Source organism: Brassica napus, chromosome A8 (genome assembly GCF_020379485.1).
Source record: "Brassica napus cultivar Da-Ae chromosome A8, Da-Ae, whole genome shotgun sequence".
Lineage (NCBI taxonomy): Eukaryota > Viridiplantae > Streptophyta > Magnoliopsida > Brassicales > Brassicaceae > Brassica > Brassica napus.
Window position 1 is genome coordinate 4252731 of NC_063441.1, and position 22167 is coordinate 4274897.

The 22167-nt window shown below is 38.9% G+C and overlaps 1 protein-coding gene across 1 annotated transcript; it reads left to right on the plus strand.

The window, feature by feature from the left end:
* Positions 1-464: 464 nt before the first annotated feature.
* On the plus strand, positions 465-4805 carry LOC125576879. The gene is made up of 5 exons (XM_048737387.1): positions 465-843; positions 1209-2775; positions 3112-4033; positions 4102-4534; positions 4606-4805. Exons 1-5 carry the CDS (start codon positions 465-467, stop codon positions 4803-4805), a joined length of 3501 nt encoding a protein of 1166 aa, XP_048593344.1.
* The last annotated feature ends 17362 nt before the right edge of the window (positions 4806-22167 follow it).

Here is a 22167-nt window from a genome sequence, read left to right on the forward strand (position 1 = left end):
CTCTCAACAAGTCAAAATAGAGTTAAGAGTACTCTTCTAAGGCTATAAAGCTCTTGATTGCAATTGCAAATTTATAAAATATGAATAAGGTATCGATTACGTTAAGTAAAGCTTGTTATTTATACTACTCTGAAAAGCCCTATTCCTAATCCGTAAAGGATATTTATAATTATCTAATAGTAATAAGAAAAGGAAAACAAATAACTTAAAGCACAAGTACACATAAAACTCATAATAATGTCAGTCATGTTTATGATGCGCTGCATTAGGTTTCTCCAAGTGATGGAGGAATAGTCCACCAATCTGATGGGGCATTGTCACCATGAAGACAATGCGATAGATGTTTGACGTTGAAGACGTCCGATGTGTGTACCCGTTTAGGAAGTTTAACCTGATAAGCACTAATACACTCCATGATCTCCACTGATCCAATTTTTTTTAGTTGAGCTTGTTGTACTCCTGAAATGGTAAACACTCCCTTTGTTAAGTACACCCAATGGATAAATCTGGAAGCATTGATATACTATGAATTTTACCAGTTTCAGCCATGGTATATAACTGATGTTAATGATGATGATCTCTTGGGTGTTGAACTCATGGAAATGGAAGGTGATGATTCATGGAAAGCTGATCGTGTTATTGACGATGTCACGAAGGCGAAGGGTTCGAATGATGTGAAAAGGACGGTAAAGCACAAGAAGCTTGGCGTCAGGCGAGGTGTCCCGTTGGGCAGCTCAAGCCGGAAGTTCGAGATCCTCCGGCGGGGTTCTCCAAGCAAACGCACGGCTCGTTCTGAGTCACTTGTCTCAGAGAAAGCTGACAAGTCGAGACGATACCGGTCAGGTTCAAAGAAGGAATCAAACAGTACTAGATGTGGAGGATCCAAACGTGATGGATCGATGAGTTCCAAAAACTCATCACACAGATATCAATGAAGACACTCAGTTGGAACTGTAGAGGGATTGGAAACGACCTCACAGTTCGACGCCTTACGGAGATGTGCCAGAAGCATCGCCCAGGACTTGTGTTTCTTTCTGAGACAAAGAATAGGAGGCTGTTGTTGCAAAACATTCAGACCGACTTAGGCTTTGATCATTTATTTACCGTTGAGCCACTTGGCCTTAGCGGAGGTTTAGCTATTTTATTTATGGATGAACTCCAAGTTAATGTTTTATTTTCAAATAACAGAATGATTGACATTGTGGCAGTCATTGATGGAATAAAAGTTTTCATGACGTTTGTTTATGGAGACCCTGTATTAGAACGTAGGGACCAAGTATGGGAACGTCTTACGCGTTTCTCGACAACACGAAATGGACCTTGGTTCATGATAGGTGATTTTAACGAAATAACGGACCACAGCGAGAAAGAGGGAGGGAGAAAGCGATCTGATAGCTCCTTCTTACCTTTCAAGCAGATGTTAAGTCACTGTGGAATGCTGGAATTTCCATTTACTGGGAATAAGCTTTCATGGGTGGGGAAAAGATCAAGGGGAATAACTGTTAGATGCAGATTGGATAGAGCAGTGGGTAATGAGGATTGGCATGAAAAGTTCCCCCACACCGTGACAAAGTACCTTAGGCTGTGGGGATCGGATCATCGTCCGATCCTTGCGGATATTCTCACAAAGCCAGTCAGGAGAAAGAAAAAATTTAAATTTGATAAGCGGTGGCTGGATAATGAGGAATTAAGGAATGTCATTCTCGAAGGTTGGAAGTCAGAGGACTTGCCTCCAGATGCGAATATAATGGAGCATATTGCTAGCTGTCGGAAAGCACTGAGTCAATGGAGGATACAAAACAATGTGAATTCGGCAAAGCAAGTCGAGGAGCTAAAGGAGAAGGTGGAGGGACTGTATTTGGATGATGATGCTACTACAGAGGAAATATCGGCAGCTCTGAAGGAATTATCTACTGCTCTTAAGGCAGAAGAGATGTTTTGGAGACAGAAAAGTAGGGTTCTTTGGTTAAGGGAGGGCGATAGGAATTCAAAATATTTTCATGCGTTGGTGAAGCAAAGAAGAGCAAGGAATAGGATAACGCAACTCCTGGATGAGAATGGAAATATAGTGGAGGATGAGGAGGGACTAGTAGCCATTGCTACTAGTTATTTTAGGCAAATATTTGAATCCTCTGACCCAGAGGATATAGCTGAGGCACTATCAGAGGTTCCAACAACGATCACAGGGGCAATAAACGCAGATCTCACAGCCCCTGTAACTGAATGGGAGGTAAAATTAGCATTATTTGCTATGCATCCGGAAAAAGCCCCAGGACCAGATGGAATGACAGCTCTCTTTTATCAAAAGTTCTGGGATATTGTCAAAGATGATTTAACTCGTATGGTTAATCAATTCCTTTTTGAAGGAACAATGGCACAGGGCCTTAATGATACGAATATTTGTTTAATCCCTAAGACGACAAAACCGAATGAGATGACTAAATTTAGACCTATCAGTCTATGTAATGTCAGCTACAAGATAATATCTAAGGTCTTATGCCAAAGATTGAAGAAGGTTCTCCCACAGAGAATATCAGAGACCCAGTCAGCCTTCGTTGCTGGGAGACAAATCACGGATAATATCATGATAGCTCAGGAGATGTTCCATGCTTTGAGAACTAAGCCGGGAGGAAGAGTTAAACGGATGGCCATTAAGACTGATATGAGTAAAGCATATGATAGGATGGAATGGTCATTCATTGAAGCAGTCATGCGAAAGATGGGCTTCTCCGAAATGTGGATTGACTGGATTATGCGATGCATTACTTCGGTCAAGTATAAAGTCCTCATGAATGGTGAACCAAGGGGAAACATAGTCCCAGGGAGAGGTTTACGACAAGGAGATCCTTTGTCTCCTTTCATATTTATTCTATGCACGGAAGCGCTCGTTAGCCTTCTTAATCAAGCAGAGAATCAAGGGAAGATAACGGGGATGCGAGCCGCTCGTGCTTGTCCCTCGGTATCCCACCTCCTCTTTGCTGATGATAGCCTTTTCTTCTGTAAGGCGGAGCCCCGTGAATGTGAAGAAGTTATGAAAGTAGTAAGGAAATATGAGAAAGCATCAGGTCAACGCATTAACTTTGACAAATCCTCATTACTCTTTGGTAAAAGGGTTCCAGCGAACGTTAGACAGCAGATCAAGGACACTCTTGGTATACAAAATGAAGGTGGGATGGGCTCATATCTAGGAATCCCAGAGGATATTAGTGGTTCAAAGTGCAAATTATTTGCCTTCCTAAAGGAGAAGCTCCTACATAGAGTGAATGGCTGGACTGGTAGATGGTTATCGAAGGGTGGGAAGGAGGTTTTGATTAAATCGATATTGCTAGCTCTCCCGACCTATGTTATGTCCAGCTTCCTGCTTCCTTTGGAGATATGTGAGAACTTAGCAAGTGCCATTGCACAGTTCTGGTGGAGCTCGAATCCTCCGAAAAGAGGAGTTCACTGGGCAAAATGGGAAAAGATGTGTGCTCCTAGAGAAGAGGGAGGAATTGGTTTCCGTATGATCCATGAATTTAACCTAGCTCTTCTAGCTAAGCAGCTGTGGCGACTTGTGCAATTTCCGGATTCACTAGTAGCGAGAGTTCTCCGAGGAAGATATTACCGTCTCAGTTCGCCGTTGCGAATAGGCACTGTGGATTCTCCATCTTATGTATGGACAAGTATAACTGCCGCGAGGAAGTTATTACTTCTGGGAATTAGAAGTAAGGTGCACTCAGGGTACAAAATTAATGTGTGGGAAGATCCTTGGATCCCTACGATGCCAGCTAGGCCGGCTCATGCCCGAGCTCCAGCGGTGAATCCTAAGATGCTTCTCAGCAGCCTTATTAATCCTGTTACCAAAGAGTGGGATACTCGACTATTGGAACAATATGTAGCTCAAGAAGATATCCCGATGATTCTGAGTCTCACCATTAGTCCTACTCATCGACGTGATACATTTAGCTGGAGTTACACAAAGACTGGACAATATACTGTCAAATCGGGATATTGGGTTGCAACAAACTTGATGAGAGACGAAGAGGAGCTACAAGTTTTACAGCCTAGCATCATAAAACTTCAAGCCTTTGCCATCTTATATGGCAACTAATATCTGGACAGATAGCCGTAACAAGAAATTTGGTACGCCGCAACATGAGATGTGATAATTATTGCCCAAGATGTGGAGCGCCAGAAGAGACCGTTACTCATGCTATCTTCGAGTGTCCACCGGCCTTACAAGCATGGGAGTTATCATCAACACCATCGAGCTCTGAAATCTTTCCTGTATCGAGTATTTACGCTAATATGGACTTTCTTTTTTGGAGAAAGAATGATATTCTGGAACCAGAAGAGGATAGAGATCCTTATCCTTGGATAATTTGGTATATCTGGAAAGCTAGGAATGATAAGTTGTTCAGAGGCATAGACAGAGATCCATTGGAGCTAGTCAGATATGCAGAGAGTGAGTGCCAAGCTTGGTACAATGCAAGAGACTCTGTACCGGTTATGCCAAATGTACAGACTATTGAAGAATCCCAAGTCTTAAGCTTGGGTAATATCTGCATGGTGGATGGTTCATGGACTTCCACAGCTCAATTTAGTGGAATAGGATGGGTCTGGAAGGATGCAATAGGAAAGATACAACTCATGGGGTCAAGGAACTTACGGAGGAGGGAGACATCGCTACACTCGGAACTGGAAGCTTTAAAGTGGGCAATGGAGAGCATGATACAACACTCGACTTGTCAAAAGTTTGGGACAGACTGCAAGGATTTGATAGCAATGATGGAGCAGCCACAAGATTGGCCCAACTTCTCAACTGAGCTGGAAAACATTCAAACTCTTCGGTTGTGTTTTTCAGACTTCAAGATTATATATATTCCAAGGACGCAGAATGAGATTGCGGATGCGCTAGCTAGAAATGCACGTTCTTTTTATAGATCATTATGTTTTATTGATTGTTCTATTCCGGTCTGGCTTCCCAGACCACCTCAAGCTTGAGTAATAGAAGAGCCGTTTGCTGTCAAAAAAAAAAAAAAAAAAAAATATATAACTTTTTAAGAATCTATTATATGTTTTTGGAGTCTATTTTAGAGTCTTGGGGGGGGGGGGGGGGGGGGGGCAATGTCACTACAAGATAACACAAGTTTTACGAGGGCAGTTTTTCTCGTTACTTCGTCGTAAAAGCAGTGTTACGACGAATTATTGAGGAAACCCGTTTCATCGTTATACGTTTGTCGTAACGCATATATCCTCGCTAATTTGTCGTAAAGTAGCGAGGAAATAATTTCGTCGTAAAAGCGAAGGAGGATATTTCGTCGTAAAGACCACGTAAAGATTCCACGTAAGGACGTCGCTAAGTTTTACGAGGGCAGTTTTTCTCGTTACTTCGTCGTAAAAGCAGTGTTACGACGAATTATTGAGGAAACCCGTTTCATCGGTATACGTTTGTCGTAACGCATATATCCTCGCTAATTTGTCGTAAAGTAGCGAGGAAATAATTTCGTCGTAAAAGCGAAGGAGGATATTTCGTCGTAAAGACCACGTAAAGATTCCACGTAAGGACGTCGCTAAGTTTCCTCATAAATACCACGAAAAACTTTCCTCGTAAAACCCACGTAAATAAATACTCGTAAAATAAACGTAAATACCTTGACAGCTTTCCACGTAAAGAAAACGTAAAAACCTTGATAGATTTCCACGTTATTTCCTTGTAAATGTTTCCTCGTAAAAACCACGTTAAGCTTCCACGTAAAGAAGCCGCAAAATTAGCTACGAATTTACTTCGTTTCATTATTTTATAGAAATATAAAAAATTATAATTATAAATATAATTTAAATTATTAATAAAATTAAAATTCTAAAAAAATCAAAACCAAAATATTTTATATATAAATAAGTTTTGAATTCATAATACAAGAACCGAAATTAAAAAGAACTAAGGGTGGTCGTTAATCGCCTCGTAGAATTCATCACTCCTCGCCTGAACATCCGCCTCGGCATGTGAGTCGTCGGTCGGTGACTGGCCTGGGATAGGATTTTGTTGTCGCATGTTCCTCAACAAAGTCGTCCATTCCGGATTTGTGGCCGCTACAACGTCCAAGAAGCCCTCGAGTCCACCCATACGAGATCGCAGCTGAGTAGACTCTCTACGCAGCTGAGTAGACTCTCTACGCAGCTCTTCGGACTCCCTACGCAGCTGAGAGACTTCATCATCCCGTCGCTGAACATAAGACGATGTCGCTCTCGGAACATCGTTGACGGAACCAATCCCCAACGTCCGTCCCTTTTTTTTAGGGACAACCTTAAAAACAAAAAATAAATTTTGTTAGTAAAAATTTAAAGTTAAATTAAATGAATATTTAAGAAAATTAAAATTTTAGAAAATTTACCTCCTCGTAAAGCTTATCCACTTCAGGTGTGGATAAGGTGACGGGTAATCCATCGGTGGACTGTTGGGTCAGCTGGGTCTGGCGTTCTTCAACCCGAGCAGCCAAATCGTTGTAGATTTGCTCGGACTTGCCATCTATAAATCGGCCCGCCTTGTTCTTGTGGGTCCTCTCGTAAAGTTGCATAAGAGACGGGAATTCTCCCGTCTCTTTGGCCTAAAAAAACATTTAAGAAAGTTGTTAATTAGAATATATATAAAAATATACTAAAAATTTAATATAATTAAATTTTTAATTACCATTTCCAAACGGACACCGGCGTGGGGTTTTTGGCCCGTAGTGTGAAGCATCGGCCCGTTCCCGTGCTCATCGACTGTGTTACGGGAGTTAGAGCAAGACTGGGCGATTCTAATGGAATCAGGAAGACGCCAATATCGGATGAGGCCATCCCAGACATCCGTGGTGAGCTCAGCGGGTTTGCCACGCTCATACCCCTTCACGATCCAGTCACCCTTCCAGTTGGAGACCGTGTCCAACAAGCGAACTTTCGCCTTCGCGACAAACTTCTTCCTCACCCTCTCAGTGATCCCCAAGGCCCAATTATATTTTTGCTGTTGGAAAAAATAATTTATAATTAGTTTTTCAGAAAAAAAATATATATAAATAATAAAAAAATTTAAAGATATATATTTAATTAATAGAACTTACAGCGTAAATTTTGAACCACGTCTTTCTGACGTAGTGGGGCGTCGTTTTCCAGTTCGGATGTGGCATGGAGAAGTAACCTTTTATCGTGTCGGTTACGTCCGATGCAAGACATCCGTCAATCCCCCACCTGAAAAATACAAATTTAAAATATAAATTATTTTTTAAAGTTATAAAAGAATTTAAAAAGAATAAAAAAATAATGAAACATACCATAAAGTTCCGTCCGGTCGGTCGGGGTCGATGACTGGTAAACCTTCTCTGCCTGGCAGACGGAGAATGTCCTCTACGGTGTACTGCGAGTAAGGAGCACTCGGAGGCACCATCAAATCGGGATGAATCTCGGCCGCGGGCATCGGAGGTGCCGGCATCGTAGGAGGCACAGGAGGAGGAGCCATCTGGGGAGGCACGTGAGGAACCGATGGTGCACTAGAAGAAGGAGATCCAATGACTCTCTGAGTGTACTGAGTCTCGGGGACAGTCTCCTGACCCGAAGAACCGGGAGCTGAAGAAGACGACGGGTCTAAACGACTACCCGGCTCACCGAACATCTCTCTGTAATGGGCAGTAAGTCTACCTTTTCGAACCTGAGAAAAAAATTTAATTTTTTAAATTTTCGTGAACAATATACTTCCCAACATTATCCACCTAATCAACACTAAATAACATAAGATCCGTAAACCTATCTAAATTCCCTATACTAACCACCTAATCTATCCTAAACTAATCAAACTAGAGAGGAATTAGAGAGACTTACCATTGCTACGAATTAGGGAGGAAGTGGAGAGGAAGTGGAGAGGAAAGACGGAGCGAGCTCGCTCGGGATATATATAAGATTACTTGTCCTCGTAATTTCCTCGTAAACTTACGAGGAATTACAGAGGCCCGCGTTTTCATTTACGACGAAATAGCGACGAAATACAAAGGCCCGCGTTTTCGTTAACGACGTTTTTACGACGAAAAGGGTTACGTGGAATTAACGAGTTAACCAGTTACGAGGAATTAGCGAGCCTTTATTTTCTATAAATACCCACAACTTTCCTTCTCAAACCACACACACAAACTCACAAAACACACCCTATCTCAAATCACACTCCTCACCAAAATACTTTTCAAATTAGAAATATTTGAAAAAAAAAAGAAAAAAAGAAGATATTAGAATTTATGTGGGTGAGACTTAAGTCTCGCCACATATAATTCCAGTATCTTTCTTTTTTTCTTTTTTCTAGTTTTTATACTATGAGGAAGTAGCTAGTCCCGCTTTTCACCAAATTAGAAATATTTGGAAAAAAAGAAAGAGAAGAAGATATTAGAATTTATGTGGGCGAGACTTAAGTATTATAATTGCTGGAAGTCTTGCCACATGTAAATCTGGTGTCTCTCTTCTTTTCCTTTTTTTCTAGTTTTTAAGTCTACGAGGTTTTTACGACGATTTCTGTTACGAGGTGTTTACGACGAAATCATCCTACGTGGAATTAAAGAGTGCCTCCTTCGTCATTTACTTTACGTGGTATTTACGTCAATTTACCTTACGAGGTCTTTACGACGATTCCGTCCTACGTGGAATTAACGGGTTTCGCTTTCTTTTTTTTTTTTACTTTCGTCGTTATTTCCACGTAAGCTAACGAGTTCTTTACGACGATTCTGTCCTACGTGGAATAAACGAGGATTACGTCGTACATTCGACGTCAAATTACGAGGAATTAACGAGCAGTACGTTTAAATCCCTAAAATCCGAAACCCCAAACCCCAAAACCCCATATTCCTTATCTTCTACTTCATATATTCCAAACCCCATCTTTATTTCCATTCCAAACCACAATTCCCACATTTACTTATTTATAAAACAAACTCCCACAATTTCTTATTCATAAAACAAACTCCCACATTACCTTATTCATAAAACAAACTCTCACATTACCTTATTCATAAAACAAACTACACAAAATCAAATACATCAATCGGATACATCGACATTCTCGTCATCACTAGAAATATCATCATTTTCATTAAACTCGTCTTCTACAGCTTCGTCTGTGGCATCATCGGTAAGATCTTCGTATTCGTGATTATGCGGATCAATGAGAAGGATGTCATCAACTTCTTGTTCAGGTTCCTCGACTTCATTTATCTGTTCTTCTTGCAATGGTGGTTCTTCTCCACTGATGATTCGTCCTCGAGGTGTAACTTTGATCACTGCTAACCAATTTATACCCGAATCTCTCATCCGAGGGTATGGAAGGAAGCTAACTTGGTCTGCTTGTGAAGCTAAGATGAAAGGCTCGAATTTGTTGTACCGACGTCCACCGTTGACATCAACTACACCAAATTTGTTAGACCGAACACCTCTGTTGACGACGGGGTCGAACCATTCACATTTGAAGATGACGCATTTCAGCTTCAGTATCCCTGGAAATTCGACTTCAATAATCTCCGTCAAGATCCCGTAGAAATCTGTTTCCCCTTTCACACATATTCCATAGTTACTGGTCGCCCGCTGTCTACCATACTCATATGTGTGAAAAGTGTAGCCTCGTGTGAAATACATCTGTGATGTGGTGACCTTTACAAGTGGAGATTGAATTACTTCGTGTAACCACTTAGGATAATCTGCATCGTCGTCATAATCAACCTGCAAAAATAAAGAGAACATTAAAATACAAATCATGTATGAAAAAATAGTTTGAGTTATAATACCTGATTCCGCAACCACTTAATGAAGTGCTGATCTTTCCTTTTGTCTACGTCACTTGTGGATATACCAGGAAATGTTTCTTCGACTTGAGAAACAAATAGGCTGTAAAATTAATCACATTTCATAGGAATGAATCTCTTGCAATTATATAATTAATTATATGTGTTTTGAAGTGTCCATATATGTTACCTTTCAAAATAACGCATCAATGGATCCTCGCAATTGAGTAGAATATAGGTGTGTGCACTATGAGCGTCTTGTTCACTCGACCACCAAACCTCTTTAGACTTCCCACCGAGTCGTCCAATCTGGCTAAAGATGTCTGGAACACCAGCAACTGCATATGTTGGCGCAACTCCACCATCATCATATCTTCTTGGAGCTCTTCTACGGGTACGTACTTTTGACGCAAAGTAGTACGATGTGAAGTGAGAAACTTCTTCCGTCAAACTTCCAGCAATTATAGAACCTTCAACTTTGGCGAGGTTCTTTGCTTTTCCCTTCAAATATTTCATGGCTCGCTCATACTGATACATCCATCCGTAATGTACAGGTCCACGAAGCAATGCTTCATATGGGAGGTGGACAGCTAGATGCTCCATGACGTCAAAAAATCCAGGAGGAAATATCTTCTCCAAGTTGCACAATAAGATGGGAATGTTCTCCTGAAGCTGTTCTACAACTTCTTCTTTAAGAGTGCGTGTGCTCAGATCCCTGAAAAATGCTCCAATGCCTTTTATATTCCAAAAACAATTAAACACATTGTTAGTCGTATATTATTTTGCAAACTAGACCGTTATAAAATTATTGTGATATAAAACACTACGAACCTGCAAGTGCTTCATGTACGTTTGTTGGAAGTAGCTCCGCAAATGCAAAGGGCAGTAGTCGTTGCATAAAGACATGACAATCATGACTCTTCATCCCAGAGAACTTTTGACCCTTTTCAACACATCTAGAGAGATTTGAAACATACCCATCGGGGAACTTCACTTCTGATGCCACCCAGTTGAACAACACCGACTTTTTTTCTGAAGACAGTCTGAATATCGGAACGGGAACTTGTCCATTGCTTTTAATATGTAACTCGCTTCTTGAGCAAATATCCGGCAAGTCCAACCTCGATTTTATGTTGTCTTTTGTCTTCCCTGGGACATTCAATATTGTATTCATGATGTTCTCAAAGAAATTCTTCTCTATATGCATCACATCGAGGTTGTGGCGCAGAAGAAGATCCTTCCAATATGGCAACTCCCAAAATATACTCTTCTTGTGCCAGTTGTGATGAACACCGTAAGAATCAGGCATATTACGAGGGACATGCCAATTACCACCCCAACGAACTGTTTCGTTAGCTCCGTAGTAGTCGATTTGTGCTTCAATTTGTTCTCCAGTTAGATATGGTGGAGGAGTGTCTCTCACAACCCTTTTGTGCCTAAACAAATTCTTGTTTCTTCGGTAAGGATGGCCAATGGGAAGAAATCGACGATGACAATCAAACCAACTTGTCTTCCTACCATTCTTCAGTTGAAACGCATCTGTCGTTCCATTACAATATGGACAAGCTAATCTCCCATGTGTAGTCCATCCAGACAACATCCCATATGCAGGAAAGTCACTTATGGTCCACAAAAGCATAGCTCGCATCGTAAAATTCGTCTTCGTTGAACAGTCATACGTCCTCACCCCTGTTGACCACAAATCCTTCAACTCTTTTATCAGTGGTTGTAGGAAAACATCCAGGGACCTTTTTGGATGGTTCGGACCAGGTATCAATATCGTCAAGAATAGCAACTCCCGTTGCATGCACATCTCCGGTGGCAGGTTGTATGGCGTAAGAAAGACTGGCCACAATGAATATTGTCTCCCTGACATTCCGAACGGACTAAATCCATCTGTGCATAATCCGAGATACACATTCCGGCTATTGCTAGCAAAATCCGGATGTACTTTGTTGAAATGTTTCCAGGCTCTTGCATCTGATGGATGAGTCATCTCACCATCCGTCTGAGTATGCTCGGCATGCCATCTCATCTTTGCAGCAGTCTGCTCTGATTGATACAATATTTTCAATATGTCTGTAATTGGTAGGTACCACATCCTTTGGTACGGTACCCTATTACGTCCCCGTCCTTGCGGCTTGAATCGTGGCTTCTTGCAGAATCGACATACTTCTAGCTTCTCATCATCTCCCCAATAGATCATGCAGTTGTCGATGCAGACATCTATCATCTCCGAAGGCAACCCAAGACTATAAACTATAATAAGAATCAGCAGACACATTGTCTTCCGGCAAATACTCTTTAAACAAGTCCGCCCATTCGTTCATGCAACTTTCAGGTAGATTGTGATCAGTTTTAATATTCATCATTCTAGCAGCCAACGACAATTTAGAGAGACCTTCTCTACAACCACTGTAAAGTGGTTGATTCGCCGCGTTTAACATTCCGTAAAACTTTTTTGCATCTATATTAGGTTCATCATCTTCATCATGAGCTACGAATGCATCAGCTACCATATAATGAACCCTATCATAATCTACCATCTCCTCCTGATGGTAACTATGTTCATTATGCAAATGATGATTAACCGGTTCTTCCTGAAAATTGCTATTACTACTACTAGCTTCATTCTGATCATAATTATAACCTTCCCCATGTTGAAACCAGATATAGTAATTTGGCGTGAAACCTCTATTTATTAAATGCTTCCAAACATTTTCACGGTTTGCCAATTTCGAATTGTTGCATTTCCGACAAGGACAGAACATCTTACCACTTTCTTGGGCGAGCGGTGTTGAATCTGCTTGGTGCATAAATGTCTCCAGCCCCGCAAGGTATTCTTTCGTCACTCTCCCGTTAGCATCTCTATGCATATACATCCAATTCCGCAACTCGTAAATAGTCCCAGAGCCAGCCATTTTTTTTTCTTTCACGTTTTTTGTTGTTGGTGTGTTTAAAATGATGTTCCAACATCCATATTTATAGAAAATTTCGAATCTGGTAGTTGTAATTTTACTATGAAATTACGACGAAAATTAATTGTATGGCCAAAAAAAAACGTGAGCCACCTACCAAGTTGGTGGATTCAAAATTTCCTCGTTAAGTACACGTAAAATATTTCGTCGTAAAGCACTCGCGAAATTTACGTGGCTTTTACGAGAAAAACTATTTCCTCGTAAAAGCCACGTCAATTTACATCGTCTTTACGACGAATATGTTTTGTCGTTACCTTACGACGAAATAACGATGCTTTTCTTTCTCTACGTACTTTCCTCGCAAAATCAACGTTTTTTTACGAGGATTATTTTTCCTCGTTAAACTTCCTCGTTAAAGTTACGTTTTCTTGTAGTGTGTGGAGATTATATTATGAATTTTAAAGACGTCTGATGTGTGTACCCGTTTAGGAAGTTTAACCTGATAAGCACTAATACACTCCATGATCTCCACTGATCCAATTTTTTTTAGTTGAGCTTGTTGTACATCTGAAATGGTAAACGCTCCCTTTGTTAAGTACACCCAATGGATAAATCTGGAAGAATTGATATACTATGAATTTTACCAGTTTCAGCCATGGTATATAACTTTTTAAGAATCTATTATATGTTTTTGGAGTCTATTTTAGAGTCTTTCCAAGTCTATGTGTGTGTGTGTTTGGGGGGTGGGGTGGGGTGGGGGGGGGGGGGCAATGTGGAGATTATAGAGATTATGGAGCATTTTAAAGCTAAAGATTGACGAGACTCGTAGCTGTTCAAGAAACCAGCCAGAGTCGAGATGCTGCTTCCTTATCACCCTGAAGTTGAGAAGAAGATCGGATGTGGAATAGACTATATTATGGTATGTATTATGTTTCTTCTGAAAGTTGGTTTCTTTGGATAACTTGGTATTTGTTTACACTTTCAGTTTGTCCTTTGTCTCTTATGCAAGCCCTTTGCATCAAGTCTTAGTATCTTGATTGGGGAACTCCTACTACTCGACTAAAAGGAGAGGAACGCCTTTGAATTTTTTCTCTTTCGGAGAAAAAAGAAATGTAGTTAGCCTAATCACTCGGATGGGGCATTGTCACCATGAAGACAATGCGATAGATGTTTGACGTTGAAGACGTGTACCCGTTTAGGAAGTTTAACCTGATAAACATTAATACACTTCATGATCTCCACCGATCCAATGTGGAGATTCTGGAGATTATGGAGCATTTTAGAGCTAAAGATTGAAGAGACTCATAGCTGTTCAAGAAACCAGCCAGAGTCGAGATTCAGACAGAGTGTCGATCGACACCGACCCCTTGGTGTTTCTCGACACCGTTGCAAGTAGACGCACTGACTTTTTCGTGACCGACTTGAAGCCCAAAGATCCACATATTTACAAGATAACATATGACGATTTTTACCTAGTATTTATGTGTTTTGCCATTATTTGGACAACACACAATCTTTTCCTTCTTTTTACACAGGAAACTATTTCAGATTTTTTTTTTAGATCGTAGAGAAGATCCAAGACTCTTTTAGAGATTTGTATTGTAATTCCATTATTTTCTACCTATTTATATTATGCATTCTATAAGACTATTGCTATGATTTGTCTTGCTATGTCTGAGTAGTTTACTCTTTAAGATTTATGGTTCATTATGGTTTTGATGGATTAGCCAAAACTATAGAACTGCTAGGGTGAATTTATAGATTTTGTTCATCAGAATTGTTCTTACTGCTTGTGTTTTCAAGAGTAACTAACTAGAACTCTGATTTTAAGATTGTTGAGAATAACGAAAGTAGGATTATATCCTGAATTAATTATATTGAGCTAAGTTGTTAAATACATGCGATAGCTGGTCTAGGAAACTAGTGAACATATTGATTATTACGATAAAGCTTTCTTAAGGAAGTATCAATCAATACCTAGTCAATAGTATCGATCAACACTCGATCCATGTTTACATGCGAGAGCTGGAGCACTGGACTTAGTCATCTGATTAGACTCGCAACAAGAGCTAGATATCTTTGCATTAGAACTCGATTTATAGAATTGTCATTCACATACCCTTAGCTTCAATATTAATTATAATCATGATTGCATAAAACTCTAAATCTAGCTATTTTCTTTTATATTCTCACAACAAATCAGTTGATTTACTGCTTTACATAATTTACTACTTTACACCTATTTGTCTAGCTTAATCGTGATATTGTTGAGTCTATTGTCTGCACACGCTCCCTATGGATTTGGTCTCTAAGTACTACAGCTGGACATCTTATTTGAGAGAGTACAACTGCTCATAGGGTAATTTGAGTGATATTATGAAGTTTCGAATGCAAAAGTGGAGATGACAAGTGCTGATGTTGCTCAATTTCATGAATTTTTAGCTCGTCATAAGCAAATCAAAGATCGAGATGCTCATTTCGAACTTCGAAATACACTGATTGAACATTTGTGGTCTGAATATTTTAATTCTTAAATGTAGTATGATGTAATTTCGCTTTGTTATGTGTTTTTAATTGTTTAATCTAAGAGTTTCTTTTAATAATAATGTTTAATATTTTTTTTTCATGTAATATATTTTATGTTTAAATTAGAAATATTTTTTTTTTAAATTTAATTAGAAATATTATTTTAATTAAAACTTTAATATTAGTTAATATCTTTTAGTCATCAATAATAAATATTTTAGTAAACTATTAAAAACTAAGAGAATCTTGTTTAATTATAATAATGAAGAATATTCTTTTTAGTGTAATATTTGGTGTTTTGGTTGGAGATCCAAAAATATTTAGTGCTCCCGCTACCACCCGCAAACGCAGCTTTTGCGGTTGGTAGCGGTTGTCGGCGGTTTGCAACAATCACTCAAATCGCTCTAAACCGATTCAAACCGCTCTGAATCTCATAAATTCAAAAGCTGGCTCCAGCTAGCGTTTGCGGTTACGGGCGGTTGCGGGAGGGAAATTTTTTTTTCTTTTTTTATAAAAACAATATATATACAAAAGTAAAAATATTTAATAAAAAAATTAAATTTGAAATTATGAAAATATTAAAAATATCTATTATATTTTAATTAATATTATAAAATTTTATAATAAAAACAATTTCAATAAATTTTCAAAAATAAAAATTATAACTTTCTAAATATAAATTTTATATTTATTATAATTTTATGATTTTTGATATTTTTATAATTTCATTAAATGTAAATATTGTTAATTTATTATTTCACTGTTACCACATTAGGTAGTTAACCAGTCATAAGTCACCCGCAAACGCACCAATTTTTAACCGCAGTACCAGTCGTACAAATCTCTTAAAACCGCTAGAAACCGCAACTGCCCGCATCCACAAACTCTCGCAACCGCAACTGCAACCGCTGCGTTTGAACCAGTAAAATTGTATCATATGTTGGAGATTTTTTATTCTTTTCTTTTACAACATTTACGTTGGCTCAATTAAAAAAAAATATAAGTAATTACGATAAGGGCACATGTTTTATCAAAGGAGATGGAGTTACTTACGAAGTTAACAGAGATTTACAAATCTGTCCATCCTAATATTATACGAAACATGTGAGCACTTTCATAGTTTTTGTCAAGAATGCTTTAAGGTTTTTTTTACACTTGATTGTATTATTAAGCTTTTTATGCCAAGGAATTATAAACAATGAGAACTACCAAAACAAATGTAAAAAAAAATGATACACTAATAGGGATGCAAAGCAAAATAACACATATCTATTTTGCGTATGGATGACTAAAGATTATTCATATAAAATCTCCATATTTGTTTATACAATAGTTGAATCGCAAGGGAGATAATCTTCGTATTAATCCAAAAATACCACGCTTCAGACTGAATTGAGAACGACTGCCACTTTTTTTAATAATCTAGTAGGAGTCATCGAGACAATACAACTCTTCATATTGCTCTATTGATAATAACATAGTCAAAAAGATTAATGTACTATAGAATTTCATGTATTTTGAAGTAAATCATAGTTTGCAACAAGAACTTTATCACCATTAAATGAAGAACCATCAACGATTGAAGCCTGTAAAATCCATCACCAGCATCTGCAGAAGAATGATTTAAATTTTATTGTTTATTATGGAAATATAAAATTTAGAGGTTTAAAGTGGAAGTGTTTGGAAGATTTTTGTGGAATTTTTCTAATAATTAAATGATTTTTTTAATTTGTGATTCTTTAGTATTTAAAAAAAAACGATACCTATTTTTGGGGAGTGCCCCAACTTGCAAATGCACAAGATCTTCTTTTTGAAAAAAAATCTTAAAAAACTAGAGTCCTAATTTTTTACAACATATAGATTAGGATCCTAATTCATAAATTTACAGAAATATAACTATACTTTTGGAAGCTCAGGGTCCATAATTTCTTTAAGACGGGCCTGACAAAAAAATTCTTTTACCATCTATTATAATTTTTAGAGTAATTAGCGCCAATACACCTATAACCATCCGTAATAAAGCTTCTACCCTATTATTATTATTATTTTTAAAATATTACAGAAATGTCCCTACTTTCTTCCTGTGGATCTCTTTCTTCTCAAAGCCCTCTTTCCTCTTTACTCTCTTGTTTCTCTTTCTTCCCGTAGATCTCTTTCTTCTCAAAGCCCTCTTTCCTCTTTTCTCTGTGTTATACCAAATTCATTCTTTTTTTTTTAATTCTGATTTTTGTTCAAAGTTCTATTCAGCTACCAATTTTGATGTGATTCCTCTTCCCATTCATTCTCATATACCACAAAAGCATCATTTTAAGTGTTGCTAGTCCTTCCTGTAAGCGATAACGAGCCAAAGACAGAGGCTTTGCTCAGTATCATAGCCCATCTCACTACCTTGTGTCTTCTGTTGGGCTATGATACTGAGCAAAGCCTCTGTCTTTGGCTCGTTATCGCTTACAGGAAGGACTAGCAACACTTAAAATGATAAGCTGATTGAGAAGTTGCTTTACTCTCTCAACACGACGTTCAGAATGAAGGATATGGGTCCAGTTCATTACTTCCTTGGCCTTCAGGTTCATGCTCACGAAGATGGTTTGTTTCTCAGTCAAGAGAAGTACACAATCGACCTGTTAATCAACGCTGGGATGGACGAGTGTGCTCCTGTTCTTACACCATTGCCACTGCAATTGGATAGAGTACCAGGACAAACAGAGCTCTTTCCTCAGCCTACCTATTTCAGAAGTCTTGCCGGTAAACTCCAATACCTTACACTGACAAGACCTGATATACAATATGCTGTGAATTATGTGTGTAGAAAGATGCATGCTCCGACGGTTGCGGACTTCACAAACCTGAAACGTGTACTGAGGTATCTAAAAGGAACACATACTTTTGGGATCAATCTCAGTGCCAACACGGATATCACTCTCCAAGCCTTCAGTGATAGCGACTGGGCTGGGTGCAAAGAAACAAGAAGATCCACTGGAGGTTTCTGTACTTTGCTTGGATCAAATGTGATATCATGGTCTGCCAAAAGACACCCAACCGTGTCACGTTCCTCAACCGAAGCCGAGTACCGCACACTCTCCACTACTGCATGTGAAATGAAATGGCTAGCAGCTCTTCTTGGCGAAATGGGAGTGTTTATATCTGTCACTCCAAGACTCTACTGTGACAATCTGTCTGCGGTCTACCTCAAAGCCAACCCGGCCCTTCACAACCGCTCAAAGCATTTTGATACTGACTTTCACTATGTGCGTGAACGTGTTGCGCTTGGAGCTCTCGTGGTACAACAGATACCGGCATCACATCAGCTCGCAGATATCTTTACGAAGTCACTACCACAACGTCCTTTTCTCAATCTCCGGTCCAAACTTGGTGTCTCAGAACCTCCTGCCACCAGTTTGAGGGGGTGTGTAAGCGATAACGAGCCAAAGACAGAGGCTTTGCTCAGTATCATAGCCCAACAGAAGACACAAGGTAGTGAGATGGGCTTAGAGCAAAAGGACAAACAGAGTGTTCTGAAACCAGTCGCCAATGATAAAGCAACGCAACGTTCATGTCGTACTACGGTCAACACAGCTCACCACATACAGCTATTTAACAGATTTGATTCTCTAGTATGCTGACGTGTTTGTCTTATCCAAAGCTAGCTCATTGTGTATAAGAGCATGACAATGTAAATCTGGAAACGTTAAGTTGAATAATATCCAGTAAAGTTCATCTTCTCTCTAAAGCTTTCTTCAAGCTTATACTTCCTTATCACCATGAGTTTCATCATCTTCTCCATTGATCTCTAAAAATCATTGTATGGGTTCTACGACTTCAACGCCAATGCTATGTTGAGCTCCTCAATTTGGGATACAATTCCATCGAAGGCGGTGATTTCTGTGAGAATGGCATGACTCCAGATCTAATCACTCATCTTACCACTTTCACTAGCAATTCCGCGTTGAAGTCTTAATCTGACATGTTATAGTGAATAACTGTCTCGGACGAGATTGTGAGTCATGACCAGGGAGTTTCAGATCCTCCATTTTGGTGTTTATGGTCGGGAATAGCTGCATGGAATATATTTTTGGTTAGATGTTACAAAATAGGTTGCCACAAATGATAGCTGGCAAGATGTGATGATATAATTGTCGTTTGATGATACAAATTTTGTTAACTTCTAAAAAATATGTGACAAATAGTTGCCTTGGTTGATATCTGGTTTTGTTAACTGCTACAAATTCGATTACGAATTGTTAGAGGATTCATCCTCTATCCTCAATATGACGAAAAATATGAGATGAAGCCTGAACCACACTGTAAATAATTGTCGTTAGCTGATACACTATTTATAAGCTGATATATTGTTCAATACATGGTTGTTAATTAAGTTATTATTTGGTACATTGTTTCGTTAGCTGATATGTTATTTGTTACATGACAAATAACTTATTAGCCGATATGTTACTTGCCACCAAAGAATGAGTATTTTATAGATGTGTATATTATTGGTTTTATTAACACTCTACATATAATTATAACATGGCACAAACGTTTGTAGTGAATCAATACATGGTTGTGTTGATGTTACAAGATATTAGAAACTAGATGTACGTAGCTTGTTAGTCGGTAATTTATTATTAGTCGATACATGATTGTTTTTAACATAACATTTGAGTTATCTTCTAAGTGTAACATGCTTATTAACCAATAACACTTAAGTTACATTATTTTTTAGAGAATCATTATTTATTTTATATTCATATAATATGATTATTAACCGTTAACACTTGAGTTATCTTTTTAGTATATTAATAAACCATTATCTTCTGTTATAACAGGGTTGAAACAAGATTAAAAGGAAGATCCAATCAGAAAAATGACTTTATTGGAGACCATGAATTCCCAGCTATGCATGGCACATTCAGTGTCGAAGAAATTGTTGCAGCGGCGGCGAAGACGAGTTGAAGAGGAAGAGTTCGATAGAGGATTGGGGGCAGAAACATAGTTAGTGGAGACCATCAGAGAAAATAAAAGTGATAATCACTGGAGGGATACTGTGAAAATCTGAGTCACTATCAATCTGATTTAATTTTGGAGAGAATTGTATAAAAGGTTTGCTGGAAACAATCAGATGAAGACATGATTAAAAAAAAGAAGTAGAAAAGAGAGAAAGAGATCGGTGATAAAAATACAAAAGGAGAGAAAGAGACAATAGTAGGGGTAATTTGGAAAAGATAAGACCAAAAAGTTACAGTAATTTATCCTTGTATCCAATCATGTATATTTTTTTAAAATTGAACATGTTTGGGTATATCTAGCTACATGACTCTAATTTTTATGAAAAAAAATCATGAGCTGTTTACGTCTCAGGTTACTTTTCTATTGTTTCTTGCATGTTCACATACCTTGTGTTTGAGGTGTACATATTCCCTTACTTTAACTATTTCTCTCTCCAAAAAGCCTTTCTGGTGGACAAGATTTCTAACTGTGGTTAAGTCAAAAGTGACCAAGCGTCTACCTTTGAGATTCTCGTTAGATGGGATGGTTGCAATAAATTGGTGAGAAATTGGTAGGTACATGAAACAGTGGGATTATTGTGAGTCGTTAGATGTATCTATTTTTGGAAGCAATCAGATGGCTCTCGTTAAAAGCAGTACAACGATGCTTGAAGTGGTAACGTAGGTTTATTAATTGCTTGTTCTTATCTTTTTTCTTCTCTGAAGGCAACAAAAACTCCGGCGACCAAATCTGTGGGTAAGGTTTTTTTGAGACCTAGATTCAGATGGATCCCTCTTTGGTTTTTCAATGTATGCAGTTGTTCTCAAATGTTGTCTACCCTCTGTTTCACAGGTGCAATAACTTGTGGGCAAGACATGTACGAGTATTTGAGAAAAGATTCACGGCCCCAAGGAAAGTTTAGAAAGTTAACAACTTGCAGCATCAGTGGGCGGTTTCATGCAGGTAATAGTTTTGAGAAAAGACTCACGACCCATAGAAAATTTAGATAGTCTTCAAGGTTGTCGACCATACGAACATAGTGTAGAGTAGGTTTGGCAACTTGTTTGTGAGCGATGAACACTCCGTCGACAATCATGATGAGGGCGAGTCAAAGCCTCTTGTCTGAGGGAATGGTATGGTCAGTCTCAAGCATGTGCCCAATGTCAGCTATAGTTTTGTGTGAATCATGGCCAAGTAGTTTATGCCATAGAGGGTCCTTAGCAGGGTTCCTGATGTTGAAAGAAGGTGTCTCGTAGCTATCAGGGAAAGGACCACAAGGGAGACCTGTGACAGTGTGAAATTCAGCAAGAGAGAACCGGAAGGGAGATCCACCAACAACTGGCCACAGTGTATACTTCTGAAGAGGCAAAATCTGTCTGCACAGAAGGCTGTGGAGAAGCTTGTGCAAGACAGGGGACTGGCGAGCAGGGATATCGAAGAGACGACCAAAGCAAGAGTTCCTTATGACCTCAAACTCATCGGAACCGCGAAGGACGACGATCTGGCCGGGAACACACACCATTGTCTGCATGAAGAGGTAAACAGAACTAGTTAGAAATAAGGTTATGGAAAAAAGAATCGAGATATCAGAGAAGGAAAGACATACTAGTCATTGAGGGGCAGAGAAGAGGCTAACGTTGAGGCGGTGACTCTCTTGGAGGATGAAAGTGATTGTAGAGTATCGCGACGAACAACACGGCGTGATTCTAGAGCTGCGTCGCGTTTAGAAAAATCAACGATATGTAGGGTTCGGAGATTGTGTTGAGGAATTAGAGATTTGAGATAAATAACGGATGAAATTGTGTTGAAGCATCAGAGATTTAGGAGAATCTCGGCGACGGAAACGCCGTGAATCTATAACTGCGGCGGAGGGAGAGAATTCAACGACATCTAGGGTTTGTAAAAAACGAAAGAGGGGATGAAATTGGGTGAGGTAAAAATAAAAAAATAAAAGTAGTGTAAAAAGG